Source organism: Thunnus maccoyii, chromosome 4 (assembly GCF_910596095.1).
Source record: "Thunnus maccoyii chromosome 4, fThuMac1.1, whole genome shotgun sequence".
Taxonomy (NCBI): domain Eukaryota; kingdom Metazoa; phylum Chordata; class Actinopteri; order Scombriformes; family Scombridae; genus Thunnus; species Thunnus maccoyii.
The window spans coordinates 25703143-25723269 of record NC_056536.1 but is presented as its reverse complement, the minus strand read 5'-3'; the positions used below and the strand labels follow the sequence as shown (position 1 = coordinate 25723269).

At 39.8% G+C, this 20127-nt stretch overlaps 2 protein-coding genes across 2 annotated transcripts in view; both read right to left on the bottom strand.

Moving 5' to 3' along the window:
* Window positions 1–2529: 2529 nt before the first annotated feature.
* sypb (synaptophysin b) lies at window positions 2530–14231 on the bottom strand. The gene is made up of 7 exons (XM_042408540.1): window positions 14161–14231; window positions 12410–12475; window positions 6448–6572; window positions 5234–5432; window positions 4931–5122; window positions 4522–4831; window positions 2530–2620 (listed from the first exon to the last, which is right to left on the bottom strand). Exons 1-6 carry the CDS (start codon window positions 14176–14178, stop codon window positions 4553–4555), a joined length of 879 nt encoding a protein of 292 aa, XP_042264474.1. The 5' UTR covers window positions 14179–14231; the 3' UTR covers window positions 2530–2620; window positions 4522–4552.
* Window positions 14181–20127, bottom strand: part of cacna1fa (calcium channel, voltage-dependent, L type, alpha 1F subunit a) — a 22375-nt gene continuing 16428 nt past the window's right edge. The window contains exons 43-47 of the mRNA XM_042408541.1: window positions 19192–19347; window positions 18159–18541; window positions 17333–17445; window positions 16908–17237; window positions 14181–15899 (exon numbers count right to left, since the gene is read on the bottom strand). Of these exons, the coding sequence (XP_042264475.1) occupies window positions 15693–15899; window positions 16908–17237; window positions 17333–17445; window positions 18159–18541; window positions 19192–19347 (1189 nt within the window). The 3' untranslated portion in view covers window positions 14181–15692. The remainder of the gene's footprint in view (window positions 15900–16907; window positions 17238–17332; window positions 17446–18158; window positions 18542–19191; window positions 19348–20127) is intronic.

Here is a 20127-nt window from a genome sequence, read left to right as displayed (position 1 = left end):
CTCAACCGCTCCAAAGGGTCACCAGATAAATCTGAGGGGTAGTGAGAAGAGAGAATGGGATGGGATGAGGGATGAGAGAATTTTTCTTCAATCTCTGATTTTTGGTGAAATATTGGATCATGTGAGAAGTTTAGAGGGAAAAATCACTATTCAGTGGAGCTGTTAACAACTCAGATATCTGAAATGTGACCCCGACTACACACTGCTTTTTGTAAGACATCAAATGACAAAAAGGTTGAAAACCTCAAAATTGTATTTAAGTACAGTACTTGAGTAAATGTACAGTACCAGTCAAACGTTTGGACACATTTCACCTGAATGAGAAAGTCCAAACTTTTGACTGGTACTTTGTTACTTTTCACCACTGGTTTTTGACAGTTTATTAGTAGTGATGCTTTTAATAAATCCAACTCGACCAAATGAACAAAAAGGTGACCATGAACAGAAGTACACATTTTTACCTTCAACAGAATAATTTCAAGTTTATTTCATTTTGTTTCACATGGATCCCATATAATAAGAATACAGCAGAATTCTGGAGTCTTGGATATTTCTTTTCTCTGACTTATCATTATCATAAATACCAATATGAATACATCATACACAATAAACACAGCACTATCCAAAGGCGTAGAGAGTATCACAAGACATCATTCACCACTAACGACAGAGTATAGTTCATTTCAGCATATTTATAAGAGCTACCGTGAAAGAGAGAAAGAGAGATAGAGAGAAAGAACAGAGGATAGATGGGGGACTAGAGGAAGAGAGAAAGCCAGGTGCTTCTACACTGCCTGAATCAAAGAACCCTGATTTTAAAAAAAATGAGTGAATCCACGGCTGTGCAGTGGACCAATATACTGGAAATGGACAACAATTAATTCTCATGAGGACTATGGAAGCAAAACTACCAATCAAGACACATCTCTTACCATTTGGCAAACATGTTCTCTTATATCTAAACAGAGGATTGGCAGTAGGACAGGAGGTGCATTTATCTGGAAAGAAGTAATTATTGCAGCACATACTTTGTGCTTTGTGTGGAATATAGCAGAGCTTCTGTATGTGCTGCGCAGTAACCACTACGATGGATCAAACATACCACGGTTTTACTGTGTAGTCTTTCCTGCAGCTTTGAGCCTCAGCCTCTCAACTATGTTTAGGGATGCTTTAGGATATAAGGAGTATGATGCATGCAGTAAATTTGATTGCCTTCAGAAAGAGAAGAGATAAACAAGGACTGAAGATGCAGGAGAAGTATATATGGAGACATATCGTTCTGACCGCCTTAGAATATTGTGTTTACCATGGCATAACCAAGGTCTTTAAAGTGTAATATACTTTTTTTCTCATTTACCTACAGTTCATGTTAATGTGAGTATGTATGTCACTGATTACAGTGTGATAGAAACACCAGTTAAAAAACTATATGACTCTGTTTTACAACTTTCTGGACCACATAAAAGGCGATCGAAACAGGACGAGGTTCATCCACAAAATCTGTTTTGATGCCATTACATAAATCCAAACAAATAAACAAACACACGCGTCTAAAACTGTTGTTCACGGCTCCGATTCACAATTTTCATACCGACAGCACACTATAGCATTTTCTGAAACAGCACAGCAAATATAAGATGCTACCATGCTCATTAATTTTCTTAACCTTATGCATTGTTGACTTTATATGTCAGGATTTAAAATATTATGTGAGTTCGTCCTTTCTTGACAGTGATATTTGATGGAAAAATATATATAAAGACATGAATAAAGTTGAAACAACCTACTTAAAACCAACTATTCACTGCTATTACTATAATTCACTCTTTCTCTGCTCACTTTTTATATCTATAATTATCTTGTTTTCCTTTTAACATTTGCCATCACATTTCCAGTAGCCTTTACCCCGTTCCTTAAATCCTGTCAGTAATGCTGCAAATAAAAATATCACAATGAGAAAATAAAAAAAAAATGATGTTCATAGATTCTGAGATGAATAAATAAAAACATCATTATAGCATGAATAATTTATAGAAAGGGAGATGAAGGGCAAAGGCTAAACTATGTGAGCTCCTAAACAGAACCAAAGTAAATGCAATTGAATAACTCTGTGCTCAACATTTGTTGTATAACAACTAATATGGAGTGCACAATTATTCAACTGAGTACATATAATCATATATATCAGCATGTTGATATTTACACAGCACAGACAAATACATTCTCCCAAGTTAAATATTACTACAATTTTTTTTTTCTCCATAAATGTAAGTCTTTTCCATTACAAGATTTCTCTTAAATGTTCGTCAATGAATGTTTTGGTATTTGTATTCAAGTTTTTCTCGTATAACCAAACAGACAATCCTCTGTTGTCTTCTACAGTTAAATACATCACGAGAATAAACATCATGTTACAGCAAAGACCCATTTCCCCCATTTCCCCCCCCCACACCACAATCCTGCTCCCCAGTGGCGTTCCCCTCCCCAGGCCCCACCGGTTTCTGCCCTCCATGCCGCCCTCCCTCCGCCTGTCAACTCACAAATACACAAACAGACAAACAGAGGAGTGCGGAAATGCAGGTGGTGGTTGAGAGCCACACTCCATAGTCACAAGGTCACCCTGGGAAGAGGTAAAAAAAAAAAAAAAAGTAGAGAAGCAAGAGACAGAGGGAAGAAAAATATCACATTAGTTACATGTTGAATATATAAACAAAACTATAGCTCAGCAAATATGGGATATAGCTGATATGATGGCACCTTCTACCGCATTAAAGAAAATGACAAGTACTGTACGTAGTTTTATGATGTATGTTATGTTATGTAATAAATTGTATTATTATGTTGTGTTGTATGTTATTTACCCAGAATATATTCATTTATAATATTCTTTTCAAACCCCATAGTGGTACAAATGATTAAAAAAGAGGAAATTAAACATCAGATAAGAAGTTATAGACAGTATTTAGCACAACTGTCACAAAGTAGATTGAAACAAAAACTAAAGCACTAACTTATGGAGTGAACTCTAACCAATGATGTTGCAGCGCTACACCAAAAAGCTCTTTCACCCACAGTTTTAGGACTATAACATGGTTTTTGGGGAATAGTGGCACTCAACTGGCAAATAGAGCAGGTGAGTGCATATATGATGAGATTACAGTACAGTACTATAACAGGGTGCTTTGTGCACCATCAAGCTACCCCGACCTCATTGTCATGCAACAACGTGATGCCACCATCACCTTTGCTACTGAACATAAACATATGCTGTTTCAACGAACAACCTTTTGCTTTCATTTTTCTGGAGGAGGTTTTCATCATTTGCACGAGATCGCTTGTCAGGAAAATGTAAACATAGGTTGCTATTCTAGTGAGGACATTTTTGTTTGTAGTATGTATTTTAAGTACATGTAAGCACATTTTCTGGTATGCTGACAGAAGGTTCAGGCTTTTCTTTGCTATAAGCAAGAGCTGCAATGATTAGTCGCCAACTATTAAATTAATTGCCAACTATTTTGATAATTGCTTCATTTGGAGTCATTATTTTAAAAAATGTCAAAATTCTCTGGTTCCAGCTTCTTAAATGTGTATATTTTCTGGTTTCTTTAGTTTTCTATACAGTAAACTGAATATCTTTGGGTTGTGGACTGTTGGTCGGGACAAAAGAAGACATTTGAGGACGTCGTCTTGGGCTTCGGGAAACAGTGATCAACATTTTTCACCTGACATATGACATTTTATAGACTAAACAATGATAATGAAAGTAATCGTTATTTGCAGCCCTACTGTGAGCTACTGTTAATTAAAAAATACCTTCAGGTTTTAGTAGTTAGACTTTAGGAGACACAGTGAAATAAAGACATACATTTTTCCCTGTTTTCCGTTACTACTTGTTTAGTTTGTTAGTTTTGATGACTGATCTCAAACTAAAGAATGTATGCATAAATCTATCCAATCAAATGTGATTTGGGGCAACGAGCTAACTCCGCAAATCACATAAAACTAATTCTGATTCTTGTGGGTTGAATTACTAGCAGAGCAGTACAATAAGAGGTGTGTTTTTCTGTTCTGCTTTGTATTTGCTATGCCATGCCCACATGCCAACTCCAATCAAATTTGAAGGACATGATTCAAATCCTTCTTGTAATCATAACCCGCCAACGTATTCAGTTTCACTCTGAAATGCTTCACTTTCTGGAAGCTATAGACCCTCTAACTGCTGGTTCACTGTGACTTTAACACTGCATCCAAAGCGGAGATAATCAGGATAGGATAGCATTATAAAAATGTAAGTTTGTGCATCATCTGCATAGCAGCAGACCTCCACCCATACTTGATGATCATGCAGTGGCAAGCAAAATGCCACTACTGGACCAAAATATTGACATTAGTATTAGGTTGATATCCAGAAGATGAAGTTATAAAACAGCCATTACAAGTGCTTAAAATTAAAGACTAGATTAGATCATAACTCTAAGATAATGTGATCTGTTTCATCCTATGACGTATGTTTATACTCACCATCCTGCAGCTGTAGTTTGACTGGACAGGCTCACATTTGATTAGAGTAGGAAGTGGGCTGCTGCTCATAGCCCTGGTTGTAGCCTCCATCCTCGTAGCCTCCCTGCTGGCCATAGTCGGGTTGGTACCCTCCCTGGGAACCGGCATAGGGGTCCTGCTCACCGTAGCCACCCTGGGCAAAGGAATCAGGAGCAGGCTGCTTTTCTTGTGATGGGACGTATGTTCCAGCGAAGGCAGCCATCCAGCCGGTCTCCTTGAACACGAACCACAGGTTTCCTATCCACAGGATCAGGTTGATGAAGCCAAAAGCCTGTGGATTGGAAAGAATGTTTTCAGATAAGTGTTTAATTTCTGTCATAATGTCAAGTCTTCTCATGGTTTAGTTCAGTGTGAAGCATCTGGGACCTACCACAGAGGTGTTGAGGCCAGAGACTTTGGGGTCGTAAACTTCACGGCAGCGATTCTCTTGTTCATCACAGGCTGAGATGTAGGAGATGACCTTTTCTGGATCTGTGTTTGTTTTCACATCTGACAGACCCTTAGCCCAAGCACACGAGGACACCAGCCACATGAAGGCGAACACCGCTGTCACAACAAAGTCCTGGGGATCAGCAAGACAAGATGATCACTTTTACTACCAACAACTATATTAATAGTAAGATTAGTTTGAGGGCATGTAGGCCAAGGAAATGTCAGGAATAACCAAACTCACGATCTGGGCCCCCTTGCTGTTTTCACGGTATTTCTCCAGTACGAAACAGTATACAGAGAGGGCTGCCATAGAGTAGAGGAAGGAGAAGACACCGATGGTGACAAAGAACTCAGCTGAGGAAGAGTAGTCCCCGACCAGGAATAGACGCTCGGGGTTCCCTCCCTTACAGGAGGGGGCATCAAAGTACACCTGATGGAGCCTAAGAACAGCAACAGACAGAGAGACAGATATGAAAAACTGCAAGAGGAACAAAGAAAAAGTATTGAGTAAGTAGTGCTACACCACAGAGACAGGCAGTGTTATATTTATTTTAGATATGCCTATTTAAATTATCCATGTATGTAAAAAATATTAATGCAGTCTGTAACAAAATACTGCAGGGACTGTATTTTATTTGCTTTCTGCTGAGAGTTCAATGAGAGGACTGATACCACTCGTGTCTGCTTTAGCTGCCTAAAGCTCACTGATTAACATGTTTTTGGTCCATACAAAACCCAAACAGTAAAAACAAGTTTTATGGGGGGTTATATGTGGGACTAGCGAGGCTAACTGTTAGCAAAGCTAACCATCTCCTGGCTCCAGCTTCATATTTAATGGACAGATGTCAAAGTGGTATTGGTCTTCTCATCTGACTCTCACAAGAAAGTGAATAAGCATATTCCCCGAAATGTCAAACTGCTCCTTTAACCTTCAACTCTGATGTAGGCTAATGACCTTACAAAGTGCTTTATATAAAACATAAAAGGCATAAAGACAAGGCATTATCAAAAGACAGATTTAAATATGATTTATAAGGGTTAAAATAGAAGACGAAATGACTAATATAGAAGAAGACAAATTAAACAGGAGAATAAAAATTACAGTGCAGCTACGGTGCATATCAAGGGCAGAGGCAAACAGAAAAGTCTTCAGCCTTGATTATAAATTAGAAATTATGTGTTCGTCCCTCTCTCTATATATACATATGCACTTTTTATGTAATTTATAACAAATGCCACTTAGGAAAAGATGCAGTGTTGTAAGGATCACTCTCATCCTTATGTTCTGAGACGTTCAAATGAATCAAATCTTAAAAAGCAAACTTCCAAATTAGATCTAACCATGACTAATAAGTAAATTATTCTGATTCAGGCGCCGAATGTGTATTTACAATGTGTAAGAGCTTACAGTTTCTATTAGTGTTGGAAGTAACATGTGCATGACCGAATACGTACCTGAATGGATATTCAAATTCTACTTCTATGCCTAGGTCACTCTCCGACCGGTTTTTACACTCCACGCTCAGCTTGAACATGCCAGAGTAACTGCCACATGTTGAGAAGGCGAAGATTGCAAAGATCTGCAGGAAGAAAAAGAGAGAAAAGATAGAGTGAAAATCTGACTACTTGTCCAGTGATCTTTGACACCTCGCAGACAAACTGCAAAAAAAACAAACAAAAAAACCCCAGAGAATACTGGTACTGCATTATGTATCCAACACTTTCTATACTCCAGTTTACTTCAGATGATGTAACCATGTAAACGAAGAGTGTAAAACAGGTGACAACTGTAAAAGCTGCAGTCTGTGCTTTCACCACCTGCCATCTCTCAAGCAGACTGACGTTCCACCAATCATGGCAAGCTGCTGAAAAATGCACACCGAGTGCAAATCAATGCAGTATGATCACCAGGTTGCACAGCAAAGGCTGCACCTGTTGCCATGGTTACCATTACATTCAGTTGATGTTGTTTTTCTGTGGTTGTTCCTATAGTATTTATGTTTTTGTATTTTATGGTACAACAGTGATATTGTATTCATTCAGAGTAATTTTGTTCAGTTTTGTTCTGCAGAATGGCACAAACAGACATGCGTGGAGATAAACTCACACACTCTAACACACACAAACAGCAGATTAGACGAGTCAGATTATTTTTACCACACCCTCCCTACGCAGCAGGCCAGATCCGATTGGACAGAAAATCCAGCTATTAATCTGACTGAGGTGCTCTACCATCTGTCGCCAAATACTCAACTACAAGCTACTGTAAAGCCAGTCACAACACATACACACATGCATACACATAAGCTCATATGCACACACACACACACACACACAAAGACATGTCCTCACTCCTTAATTCTAGTCTTGTAGTACCGTTTACCTGCTGCAGGCATCCACACACTGGACTATTTAGAGTAATCTTTTAGCTAATGTGAGTCGCAGGCTCGTTTGCTGGATTTACACACAGTGGCTGCCTAAACAGAGCCTCGTTGTGATAGCTTTACTCATCCATCCGTGTTCCTGGAGGGCTATTATATTTTCTAGTGTTCTCTACCAAAATCTCAAACACCTTCTCTTCGTGTTGTTGGTAAAAAGCTAATTAACAGGTTTTAATAATCAATGCAAATGACTGTAGATGTGATGAAAGAGGGGGAGGGGGGATGCTGCTGCTCATAAACAACACAAGTAAAGAAAAAAAAGAGTCATTTGCTATCTACAGTGGAGCTACAGAGGTAGAATCCACCTTAAAACACAAAGAATTTCTACATTATTACAGTCTTAGTCAGACATGTGGAATTTTACGAATATTTGAGCTTCATTACAATGTTGTCACGTTCGAGACAGTCTTAACAGTCTTAAGAAAAGGCAACAAAAAGTGAGTTGTGTTTTCCCTTTAAGCCGAAAGCAGAATAACAGGATATAATGCCGCAGTTGTGCAATTAATCAATACCTACAGCTTGTGCAGTCTATCACAACTGCAGTGTTGGCACAATCCTTCACACAGTGCGCATTATGGTATATTTCATCCGAAAAAACAAATGTCATCAATCTCTTTCTGTTTGCTATAACTGCCTTATGCTGCTACAAGGTAACTTTCTGTAGCTGTTTTTTATTTTTGAAGCTGTTCAAAGGTTTTAGAGCTCCCAGCGTCCATATCAGTGTTTCATTATCCCACTGAGACAGTTAGAGGTTAAGATTTCATGAGGGGGGATCAATATCTAGAACAACATTTGGTGCCCCAGCTGTACGTTCTTCTTCCTCAGAGACATCTTGGAAAAAATGAAACTTACTCTAACTAGGGCAACACTGCTGCTTTGACTGAATCATCGTAAAGTGATGCAATGTTATGAATGAAAGCATTTGAATCACACTGACATGACATAAGAAGTGGGGGAAGCTGAATATGAATATATTCTTGAATAGTTTCACTTCCAGAGAGAAATGTAGCTTTTTAGAACATTATTGCTGTATCATAACACAGAATACAAGCCCTGATTTAGACGTATGAGAAGTTAAAAACTTCAAAATACAGACATTATCATGTTTGCCGTTTAGTCTGTGTGTGAAATGAGATACATATTAAAGTAAAGTAAAAGTCAGTAGAAGGGAAACTGAATCTAAATGGGAGGCACTGTAGTACGATGAAGAGCTGTACTTTTATGGTGAGGGATGAGTTGGAAGGAGGAGAATCGGAGGGCCAGCCAGGCTGAGAAAAGAAATGGTGGCACAGTGAGTGTTAGGTGCCATGGTAACACTATTGGCAGCATCACACAGTGAGGAGGTAGATGCTGGTTTCTACCCATCCTGGTATGCTGGATGGGTGTCAGCTCCTCTGTTCTGAGAAGATACACAATCCCACACACGCAGACACAAACGAACTGTCTGCTACTGCTTCTCTCACACTGTCTGTACTTTTTGTGTTTCTCTCAGTGAAAACTTATTCATAGATGAGTAAAAATATCAATAAACAATATTAGAGCCTGCCTAATACTTGATTTATGAAGCAGAGATATTGATATTGATATTCGAGAGGGGTTTTTTTTGTACATAAGAAGATATCATACACATATAGATAAGTATTTCTGATGAGGACACCTTAAATTATTATTATTATCTAATTGTTATTAGAATTTTGACCAAGATATGTAGTGAGCAGAACATTTTATGGTTAAAAAAACAAACTTGCCATTGCTCTCTGATCATATTTGGTAATTCTGTATGTTACTTATTAGCCATATATGCCGATAACAATATAATAATGCAGTAATATAATATCAGCCTACGTACCAGCCAATTTAGCTACCTCCAGTCAATATTTTGTGATTATATACAATACTTTCAAATTTGATTGTTGCATGCCAAAAATTTTAAATAATTTCCTGATTCATATGCAAATTTACCTTTAAAACTAAGGTTAGCAGGGTCTGGTGCATTTAAAAGCAGAAAATATATTTTACAATGAATAAAATGAATAAAATGTGTTCATGTCAGATTTAAAGACTGCTTAATATATCTGTGTTAAGGAGGAAACCTGCGTCACATCTGCTGTGGATGACATGACTACAAAGGTTATGATATCTTATATAATACTGTGTATAATCGAACCGTTATATAAGACATACATGCCAACATATAGCCAAAAGCAGAAGAGCACAGAAATAAACACAAACTGTATAACCCCTCACCAGAGGCACTGGAGAGTCACCAGCGTCTGAACAGTGAAAACCCCCTGAGCTACAACAAAATCAACAGCCTTTATTACACATTAGGGACGACGCCAAAGTGAATACAGCTCTTATTTCATGTTTTCACAAACAGCCTTTTTTTTTTTTTACGTGTGCCGGGAATGAGTCAGACAGCAGAAATCTGAATGCAGATGAAACTCAACATAGCATTGCCATCCTGTAGTGGAGGAGGCAGGAGCGCTGCTTACATACACTGTGGTTGAGCTTTACATCAGCTTTATTTGGGAACTCAGTGTCTTCCAACATCCATCAAATCTAGGCTTTGTCAGCACTATTCTCCAGAGAGAGAGAGGGAGAGAGAGAGAGAGAGAGGTGGGGTGGGGCGGGGCGGCGAGGTGGGCAAAGCTACATGAGTCACAAATACAGGACGCTGGTTTAATCCCACACATGTAGCAAAAAATGGCACTCAGAAGCCTTTGCAAATAAGTGTAATTTTCAAGCTCAAATGGAGAAAAAAAGAAAAAAAATCACACATCTTCAACCCACAGACTGTCCTAAACTGTTCCAATCCATTTACTTGCATCTCTCTAATTAAAATATATAAATATGAACACTGCACAAATTGCTGCTTTGTATTTTATGTAAATGCATAAAAATTGGAAAGAAAGAAAGCTTTTTTTTCATTAGTTCCTGCTTGAATCCTGCTTTAGAAACTGGAAAAATACTTTTGAGGGGTAGTTCCTCTCTCCCCTCCTAAAAACACTGTCTTGCTGGTTATGCATGCCCATATTAATCCAGAAAGAGCAGCAGCTCCAGCAGCTCCTCCTCTAGTCTGACGCTGAGGCACGCAGGCCCTCTGACAGATGATTCATGGGCCCTGGCCTCCTGAACGTGGCTTCTGATTGGTGGTTGGCTTGCAGTGACCCACGGAGGCTGTGATGAGGTGCTGGCACACTCACACAGCTCCAGGGAAGGACTACAGAGTCATGCAGTACACTCATGCCTCTGACTGCTCTCTGGTATATCTGCAGAGCCCGTTGCAGTATGGGAATATGTCAGAGCTGCTTTGGCACGCTCGTTTTCATCTGGGTTGTGTTAAGGGTGTTGCCAAGCTGAGGAGCAAGGGTGTGGCTAAGAAATATGGGAGCCATGTGCAGGAGGGGCACCCCTTTCCTTGTCATCTACCTCGCCAAAATGTAGACACAATTATATTTCATGCATACGTTTAATGAGGGGCTGCAACTAATGTTTATTTGCATTATTATTGATTTGATTAACTTGTCTATTATCTTTCAATTTATCGTTTTGACTATAAATAATGTCAGAAAATTAGCTTGTTTTGTTAGACTAGCGGTCCAAAACCAATAGATATTGAGTTTACTATAATATATGACAAAGGAAAGCATCACATTCTCACAATTGAGAATTGCAAATGTTTTTTTTTTTTTGAATGACTAAAATGATTAATAGATTATCGAAAGAGTTTTCTGTCAATCAACTGACCGATTCATTGACTGATTGTTGCAGCTCTAGCAATTATTTTGGTCACTATGTTGCTAACACTAACTGGCTGCTGAAGCCATAACCACAAAACCATGACCAGCTAGAACCAGTTCAAAACAACATAATATATAAAAAAAAGAAAACACATTCAAATCCAGACATTTAAGAGGCCTTCACTTTGCTGCGGGGCCTGCATGGATAATTAGAAGCACTCTTCCCACCACTGTGATGCCCCAGCTGTAGAGAAAAAGAAAATCTGCCATAGTGAGGCACCGCTGTTCACCCTGAAGCCTCTTCAGTATGCTGCTGCTGATGTGAGGACAGTGTGGATGACAGCACATTATAACAAGAGTATGTGTGATGGTGGAACATAATCTTTAACATGTGCGGCTTTGATTAACACCTCATATACCGGTGAGAATTCAGAGGTAAACACCAGAGCTGTTCACGTTAATTAGCTCCCGATAAATGAAAAACAAAAGAGAAACAGCCTTATCCTCAAGATGCAGAAATCTTCTTGAGCTAAATTGAAATAATTAAGTGAATCTATTTCTAAATCAATGCTGCTCTTCATAGAAAAAACAAACTAATAACTGAATACTGTAGTTTTCTGGCTCCATCATCTGGTTAGAGGGACTGTGCACATCAAACACAGGAAATAAACTGCACTTGTATGCAGAGGTCATGTCCTCTGGGAAGGATTTGACAAAATGTCATTATATTCCTCACTGGACTGACTTAGTGTTACTACAGCGGTGATGTAACACCTCCTGCTGGTGTCTCCTGCACAGGCCTGCTGGGGCAATATCATCATCCTCATCATCAGGATACGAGAGACTCCTCAGTAATTATTTGAATACATATATAAAAAAGTAATTATTAGACCTTAAGAGGAGCTTGTGTGTCTGGAGAAAGGAAAAAAAGAAATGCTGAACCCTTGTAAGTAAGAGTTCAATAGCAAACCTTTTTTTCTAACAGTGTAGATTCAGAGAGTAGTAGATTCATACATTATTAAGCCCCTATGCAGCTTTATGACCTCTGTGTGACAGAAGGTCATAAATCTCTCAGTGAGGGATATGTCATCATTATTTATTGCAAACAATGCACATTCCAAGTGGTTTATCCATAACAATATTTTCTTCTGTGTTTTTTTTTTAATAAACAAGGAAAATATTGAAACATTATTTGTTGCAATAACCAAAAAATATGTAAAATAGAAGACTTACCCATTGTAGAACTTTAATAAATCCCAGCGGTTGTTTGATTATTGTGAACTGCCCTTGGGCCACCAACTGTCGAAACAAAACAACAATAAAAATCAGAAATCAGCATCAGAGTTTCTCGCATTTCTATAGTGACTCTCGCTCTCACTAGTGTCTCAGTAGACCGGGCATGATGATGACGACACGACGATGCTGATGATTAAAAAACGTAAACCTAATTACCTCATTCTCATAGCCCACAGGCCTGGCCTACTGCTGGCACCTGCAGGTGTTTGTTATATAGCAAATATCTGCCTGTGAACAAAGTGACTCAACTACCACAGCTGGTATCTCTGTGGGCATATGAGATGCTGTACAGCTACAGTGTAGTAATTTATTGAGTTCAAATGATGTGCGTGCGTGTGTGTGTGCGCGTGTGTGCATATGTGTGTGTGTGGACCAGGTATTCCTCATAAATCTGTTTACACAGTCATTTTGTGGGCACTTATGGGGACAAAAAAGCAAGTCCCCTTAACGTAAATCATTAATTTTAGGGTGAAGACTTGGTTTAAAGTTAAGGTTAGTTTTAGGTTATGTGAAGGTTAGATTAAGGTTAGGGTAAGTCTCCAGGAAATTAATGTAAGTTAGTGTAATGTCCTCTGAAGTGATGAAAACACGACTGTGTGTGTGTGTGTGTGTGTGTGTGTGAGAGAGAGAGAGAGAGAGAGCGAGAGAGAGAGAGAGAGAGAGAGAAAGAGCTCCTGCAAGCATTACAATTAGACAAAGCTGATTAACTGGCTCTTCTCTCGCTGCACGCTTCACGCCAGTCTTTTTATTTATTTATAAGAAAATCTCGCGAAATGTGTTTAATTGACGAGGCGTAGAGAGGGGTGGGTGAGTAGGGGGGTGTAAAGGGGGGTGGGCATTTGTGAGCAGGTGAATGCGACACCGCAAAGAAGGCGGCGTGTCCCTGCGTGCATCAATAAATGGCCGCACAGGAATAAGCAGCAGTGATGGGTTTTTCTCTCATGCTGTGGGGGGCCACTTTCACCCTGAACGCTCGCTGCTTCTCCCAGAAAAGCCAGCGCTCGCCAAACATCCACATTAAACCGATGACGCATGTGCGGACAAAAAAATTCATGTGTAGGACAGCCTGACAGCCTGATATGCGCGCAATTTACCGGGAAAACCTGGTTGGGCTTTGTCGTAAAACACACAAGCTATGTGGAGAGATGAACCGTGGCCATAGAGATGCAGGAGATGTCCTTTTCAGTGTCTGGCCTACTGCGGCTAAACGAAAACACCAAGGACCTTAGAAATTAATTAGATTCCTGTTTGTTATCTTAGCAACGGCAGGCTAATTGAGACGTGAGCAATCCGAATCAATTAGCGGAATCTCAGGAGATAATAGGCTACATCCTCTTCTTCGTTCACTAAATGTCATTGCTGCAGCAGATCTCTGGACATCCTACACATTTTGGACTGTCAGCGGGCCGCTCCATCATATCGACGGCAGCATCAGTAGTGGAAAATTGTCCAATTACGTCGCGGTCCGTCGTGCCTTTACACAACGGCAATTTTTTAAACATGCATTAATTGCAATTTCGACTCCAATTGATCGAAAGCATTGCATACAAACGGTAAGGTTGGCGGATTTGTGATAAAAAATATCTTTATTAAAGCGCAAGACAAAATGAAAATGATAAAAATAAATGAACATCAGCTACCAATAGAAAACAGTAATGAAATAGACGATTTCCCCCTTAAAGCCTTACCTGGTTTACAACATCCATCTTGGCCGCTTACTCGCTGATAAGAGGATCAGAGGGGCGGAGGGATGGAGGCGTCTCATCCGGAACAGCCCAGGGGAGGATGACGCCCAGGAGGAAGAGCTGGACTGCGTCACGAAGCTGGGCGAGGACGTGTGAGGCGTCGTGACGTCAGAAAAACTATTGGACGTGGAGTAAAGACGAGCGGAGCCGTCTGTCCAATCGCGGCGCCGCTTTATTCTAAGGCAGCTGAGATTGCCCGGGGGTTATAATGAAGAGAGGAGCGCATGGAGACTGTTCACGCTTTAGTAGGCAGGAGGCGTGATGTAGAGGGGGGACATTAAAAAAAAGGTTCGTGGACTGCTGCTGGTCATTAGCAGACAGCACGATCACTTGACATCAACGAAAATATGTTGTGTTTTTAGAAAAATATGTTTTCCATTTTAGTAGAACTTAAGCCTTATTGTGCAAAATACAAGTTCAGTAAAGAGAGGTTCAGGTACTCTACATTCATGCAAATACTACAAGGTGTGAATGTGAAATGTGTAATTTATAACTGAACAACAGACACATATAGGTTATTGTTATGCATGCTTCTTTTTCCTTTAAAAGGCAGAAGTGAAATCCAGATGTTCACCATCTGTCAGTCCATTAATGGCCGATTATATAAGTCGCTCTTTTGTATTTTGCTGCAGTTTTCAACATCAATTGAAACACTGCTGTGAACAAACAAAAGGACATTTGAGCTCAAGTACACTGTTTGGAATATTAATCACATTTTTTAAAAAAGCAGCATACATTTGAGAAAACTTGCTTTATTTGTACACATTAGTTGACAGTTACAAAAATCCAAAAGCAGATTTTTTTTTCTATTAGTTTGCATGTTGCATCTTAGAGGATATTCATTATATTTAAATATTTCTCTAAAATAGCTAATGCTGCTGGGAACTCACGAAATCAATGTTTCCGACTGGATCTCTGATACCAAGTGTGTTACAAACTGTGTTTAATGTGTTTGAAATTTACAGTTTATGTGCCATAATTGCAGCTGAACATACAGTAAATAAAGGTATATAAAGTGGTAACAATTCAAGTATAGTACAAAATGAGAATACAATGCAAAAAAAAAGTTCTTTTGTCATAATAATGCTAAGAGTTGATCATATGCAGCAGTTATAATGTTCATAGGAATCCTTGTTGAGTCCTGCCATATACTGACATATGCTCTTAAAATCAGTGTGTGTGTATGTGTGTGTGTGTGTGTGTTTTGGCATTCACAAACAAAAGCATATCATCAGCATCACCTTTTACCTTGGGACATCATGGTAAATAGACGAAACGGATGCCCCATGTGTTAAAATCTGATACATACAGTATACAGACATGCTCTCAAAATCTCATTTGTAGGATGTTTCTTTTTTTTTCTCCATGGCAGATATAAACACACACCACATAAAAAAGATTTTGTTCTCTTTTTTTTTTCTCTTTACAAACTTCATACCTCACTTTCTCACACAGTTATTTCAGTTTTGCTGATCTCAGTAAGAAATCACACAGTTCATTTCATCGGCCAGTTCATCCTCAAAGCGTGAAATCGACTGACTGGTTCCCCGAGCTATCAGGTCAGCGGCAGCATTCTCCATTTCGTCCAGACTCATGTGACAAGCTTCAGCAATCTCCCGCTTGGCAAAGCTCACAAACTTCGGGTCCCTCGCGTAGACACCGAGACCCTCGGAGATCAAGATCTGACATAAGCAAGAAAAAAAAAAAGCAGTGGAACAATGATGTGAAACCGGGATTATGCTTGCAGCCACTTATTCTCTCTCGCACAAAAGCACAACATGCATTTTAACCTGACATTCACAAAGTCCAGGCTAAAGAGAATTTTATCAGCTGCCAAATCCAAGAGTCACTCAGCCAAATTGAAATGCACTCTTATCAGCAGCAATGTTATTTCTTTTATTTCCTCTATAATAATGTAAACAGTACAGAAGCAACAAACAGACTTTGATTTAAAGCACACTTAGGGGAATGAGAGAGTACTTCTCTAAGAAGAGTTTCTCTCAGTGGTGCATTGATATATATATATAAGTGTAATATCATATGAGCTGATATCAGCATTAAAGTCAATATAGTGTTTTTCTTCTGATATTGACAGTGAGATTTGCACTTTTCCCTGGTGAATGTTTGTTTGGTGGCTTGTTCAAGCTGAGGTGCAGGACAAGACGTGTGTTCATGTTTGTTAGTTAGATAAGAGGGAGACTTTAGCAGGAAAGCTAATGCATGTTGTTGTTCAGAGTCCGTGGCTCTTGTGTTATGTAGCAGGATGCTATCAGGCTCAGTGTGACTGTCTGCTCTGCCTATGATGATATATTTATATACAGTAGATAGAGATCTAATATCCAATGTACATTTCTCCCTTTGGGTGTTCTCAAAGGAGAACACATGGCAAGGGATTTGCAGAGTAGTTCTGTATGTTGTAGCAGACAAAAATGCAGTTTAACTAATGCAGTTGGACTTTAATATGTATAGAATATAGTATATAGGAGGATGCATATCCAGGTATCTTAAGACAGCTGTTAAAATGCATATTGGTATCAGCAGATGTAAGAGGGAAAATGTTGGTATTAGCTTAAAAAAACTCTAAACCACACCACTACAGGGCTCAAAGTCATGTATAATATTGTATAGGTTTGTATATGATTGCTGTAGGTTTCTCATCCACAAAAATCACCTGCTCCATGATTACTCACCGACTCGACAAGACTGTCTGCACTGCCTTTATCTACGAAGCCCTGGTTGACAGGCGGCACCCTCATGCTGGTGAAGGTCCTCGTTTGACCGGGGTACCAGCCGGGACGGCTTCCTACAGGGAGGCTGGCAGAGCCGTCGTTCCACAGCGGCTGGCTGGTGCCGGTGGCTTCGTCCACCAGGATCATAGGGGTGTAGATCAACTTGCCCCTGCGTGCCGAGGGGGTGATTATTCCTGGAACAGGAGTGGTGCCAGCTGCTGTTGTGTTAGCCCAGGAGGCGGACGACATTGAGGAAACGCTGCTGGGCCGGGAGTCCAGGCTGTGCTGGGTCTGACACAAGGAGACAAAGGAGAAGATAAGTGAAACAAGATGACACAGACTTAATGGTTGAAAACTTTGAGAGAGTGTATGTTCCACTGTTTTACCTGTAGACGGGATCTAGTTGGAGATGTGTTCCCACGGTAGTTTCCTGGGATGGGGACGTCATCCACACTTCTCTGTGGCCTCAGACATTGGAAGTTAAAAGCAGGCTTATGGCCTGAAACAATGAGCAGGAAGGTGTTAGGAAATCGACAAGGACTATATATACATGACTGTAACCCTGTGTGGAGGAATTTAATATTATTAGGTTTACTTCAATCCCATGCATATATCATACGTGTGTATTCCACAGCATAGTTACCAGTAAAAACCACTCAGTGAACTTCTACATCCTACAGATTATTCTAGTAGCCTCCAGACTGATTGATGGTATTACACCTATAAATAAAAAAACTAGGACCCAAGCCACTCGATCAATATCGGCACTGATACTGACCTGATTAAGTGGACTGGATATCGTCCATGACGTCATCAGTCCACATTAAATACAGTTTCTTCATCAATGTCATCATTAAATTAATTGTTGCCATTATCCAACTCAGTGTATAGTGCCACAACCCTCCCCTACATGTTTCCTTACATGAAAATGAGTTTCTCACAGTAAAGTATACAGATTTTAAACTTTGGGGAAAAAAACAGCACTTGAATTAGATCAATACTTGGCAGATACCTGATCTGAGGTAATGGGATTGGTTTGGGGAGAGAAAAACTTGGATGGGTGCACCCTTAAAAAACACTTTGTATCCTGGAATCTGATGTGAAATGTAACCTTACTGTCCTTTAGTATAAATCCTGTTCTACAGAGCTCAAAAAGAAGAAAAGCAAATAAAAGTGAAAACAATAAAAAAAATGAAAAAGTAAATTTCTCACCTCTCGGTATGGATGGAAGTAGCCGTCTCCTGACAAACTGTGTGTTGCCGTTCTCATTTCCATTGTAGCCATTCCCAGTGTAACCACTGACAGTGCTGCCATTTTCATGGCAGCCATTCACAGTACTCCCGTTGCCATTGGCGCTGATAATGCTGCCATTTTCATTGTAGCCTGTGTATCCGTTCCCATTATATCCATTTGTGGGATAAGGACTGGGACTTGCAGCAACACTCCCTCCATTCATGTTGGTGCCATCGTAACCGTTGCTAACGAAGCCGTTGGTATCATAAGGTATCTCCCCGATGCTGTTAGCTCTTTCCAGACTCTGTTCATTGTAGCCTGTCTCAGTTGGTGCAGGAGAGACGGCCTCTGGATACACATACCTACAAGATCCACACCAAGACTTTTAGCATGAGTTAACATTTCTAAAGGAATAGTCTGACGTTTCAGGAAAAATGCTTATTTGCTTTCTAGCCGAGAGTTAGACGAGTAGATCGATACCACTCTCTTGTCTGTCCATTGAATATGAACCTAAAGCCAGGAGCCAGTTAGCTTAGCATAAAAACTGGAAACAGCTAGCCTGGCTCTGTCTACTGGCACCTCGTAAACTCATTTATTTAAATGCTGGGACTATTTCTTTGCCAGGGGCAGTGACTTGTCTGCAACCTCAAAGTGCCATCAAGACACCACGCAGTCACTGTTCCCGGCCAACAAATACTGCCCCAATAACCCCATAAAACCACAACTTGGTACTTAGTTATATTATGTTTATTAGTGAGCGGATTTTTTAAACTTTTGGACCGAGCCAGGCTAACTATTTCCCTCTGCTTGCAGTCTTTATGCTAAGCTAAGTTCAGCTAGGCTCCAGCTTCATATTCATCATACACACGTGAGAGAGGCATTGGTCTTTTCATCTAACTCTTAGCAAGAAATCAAATGAGTTTATTTCCCAAAATGTCAAACTATTTCTTTAATAATTTATTTATTACATATATAAAGTGCCTCTGTCTTCACTTTGGTTCTTGTTTCTTACCTGTCTACTGATGCTAGACTTGCAGCATCTCCCTCACTGCAGTAAACCTGCTCAGCTACTGCGGTTGTAGCTGCTACGACTGGTTCTTCAGCTATGACCTGTTCAATCGTTATCTCAGGGGTAGGAGGAGGAGGCAGCTCACTGATGGAGTCCACCCTGTTTGCAGAGAACAAATAATTTAGGGGGAAAAAAATGCATTTTGACTTTCTAAAAAAATAACAGGACCATTCTGTGAATTTACAAATAATGCAAGAAACACAAGTTCAAACTAGAAGAGAGCACTCAGTAGAGTTCAGATCTCTGCCAGGTGTGTACAGTAAGATGGTGGCAAAGATACCAAAAATGGGGATTTATTCATCTCGAATCGTGCCTAACTTTAGTGGATCATAACATATCAGGTATGGAATTAATGTGCAGATGCTCCAGTTCAAGATGAGACCAAACTGTTCTATGGATGCCAGTGTTTGAGCCACGACAAAGGCCAAAATTTGGCCTCCAACAGACTAGGTAAGCTTTGTTTTTAGCCTAGCCGATTGCTGGAAATGCCTTTTGCTATGTCATAATGCAATGCTGAAAATACACAAGTCTAAACTTTACAATTTACTCATAAGGAATCTTATCAATATTTATTTGAATTCCCAACATAACCTGCTCTCAAAGTAACGAAATTTGGCACCAATTGATCTAACGTGGCAACAAGGCATGATTGGTTGTCCCTGGCGGAAACAAGCTTCCAAACTGAAGCAGCTGTTGATCACTTGTGTCTCCAACCGGCTGGTTAAGAGGAATGAAGAGTCAGCAGTCAATGGCGGTATAAAACAGAGCAGTCAATAGTGTAATAAATAGATTTTTCAAAAATTGTGAATCACCGTAATCACGAGAGGTCCTTGAGCATACAGTCATAGATGTGCACAAAAAGTATTCAACTGATGAGAT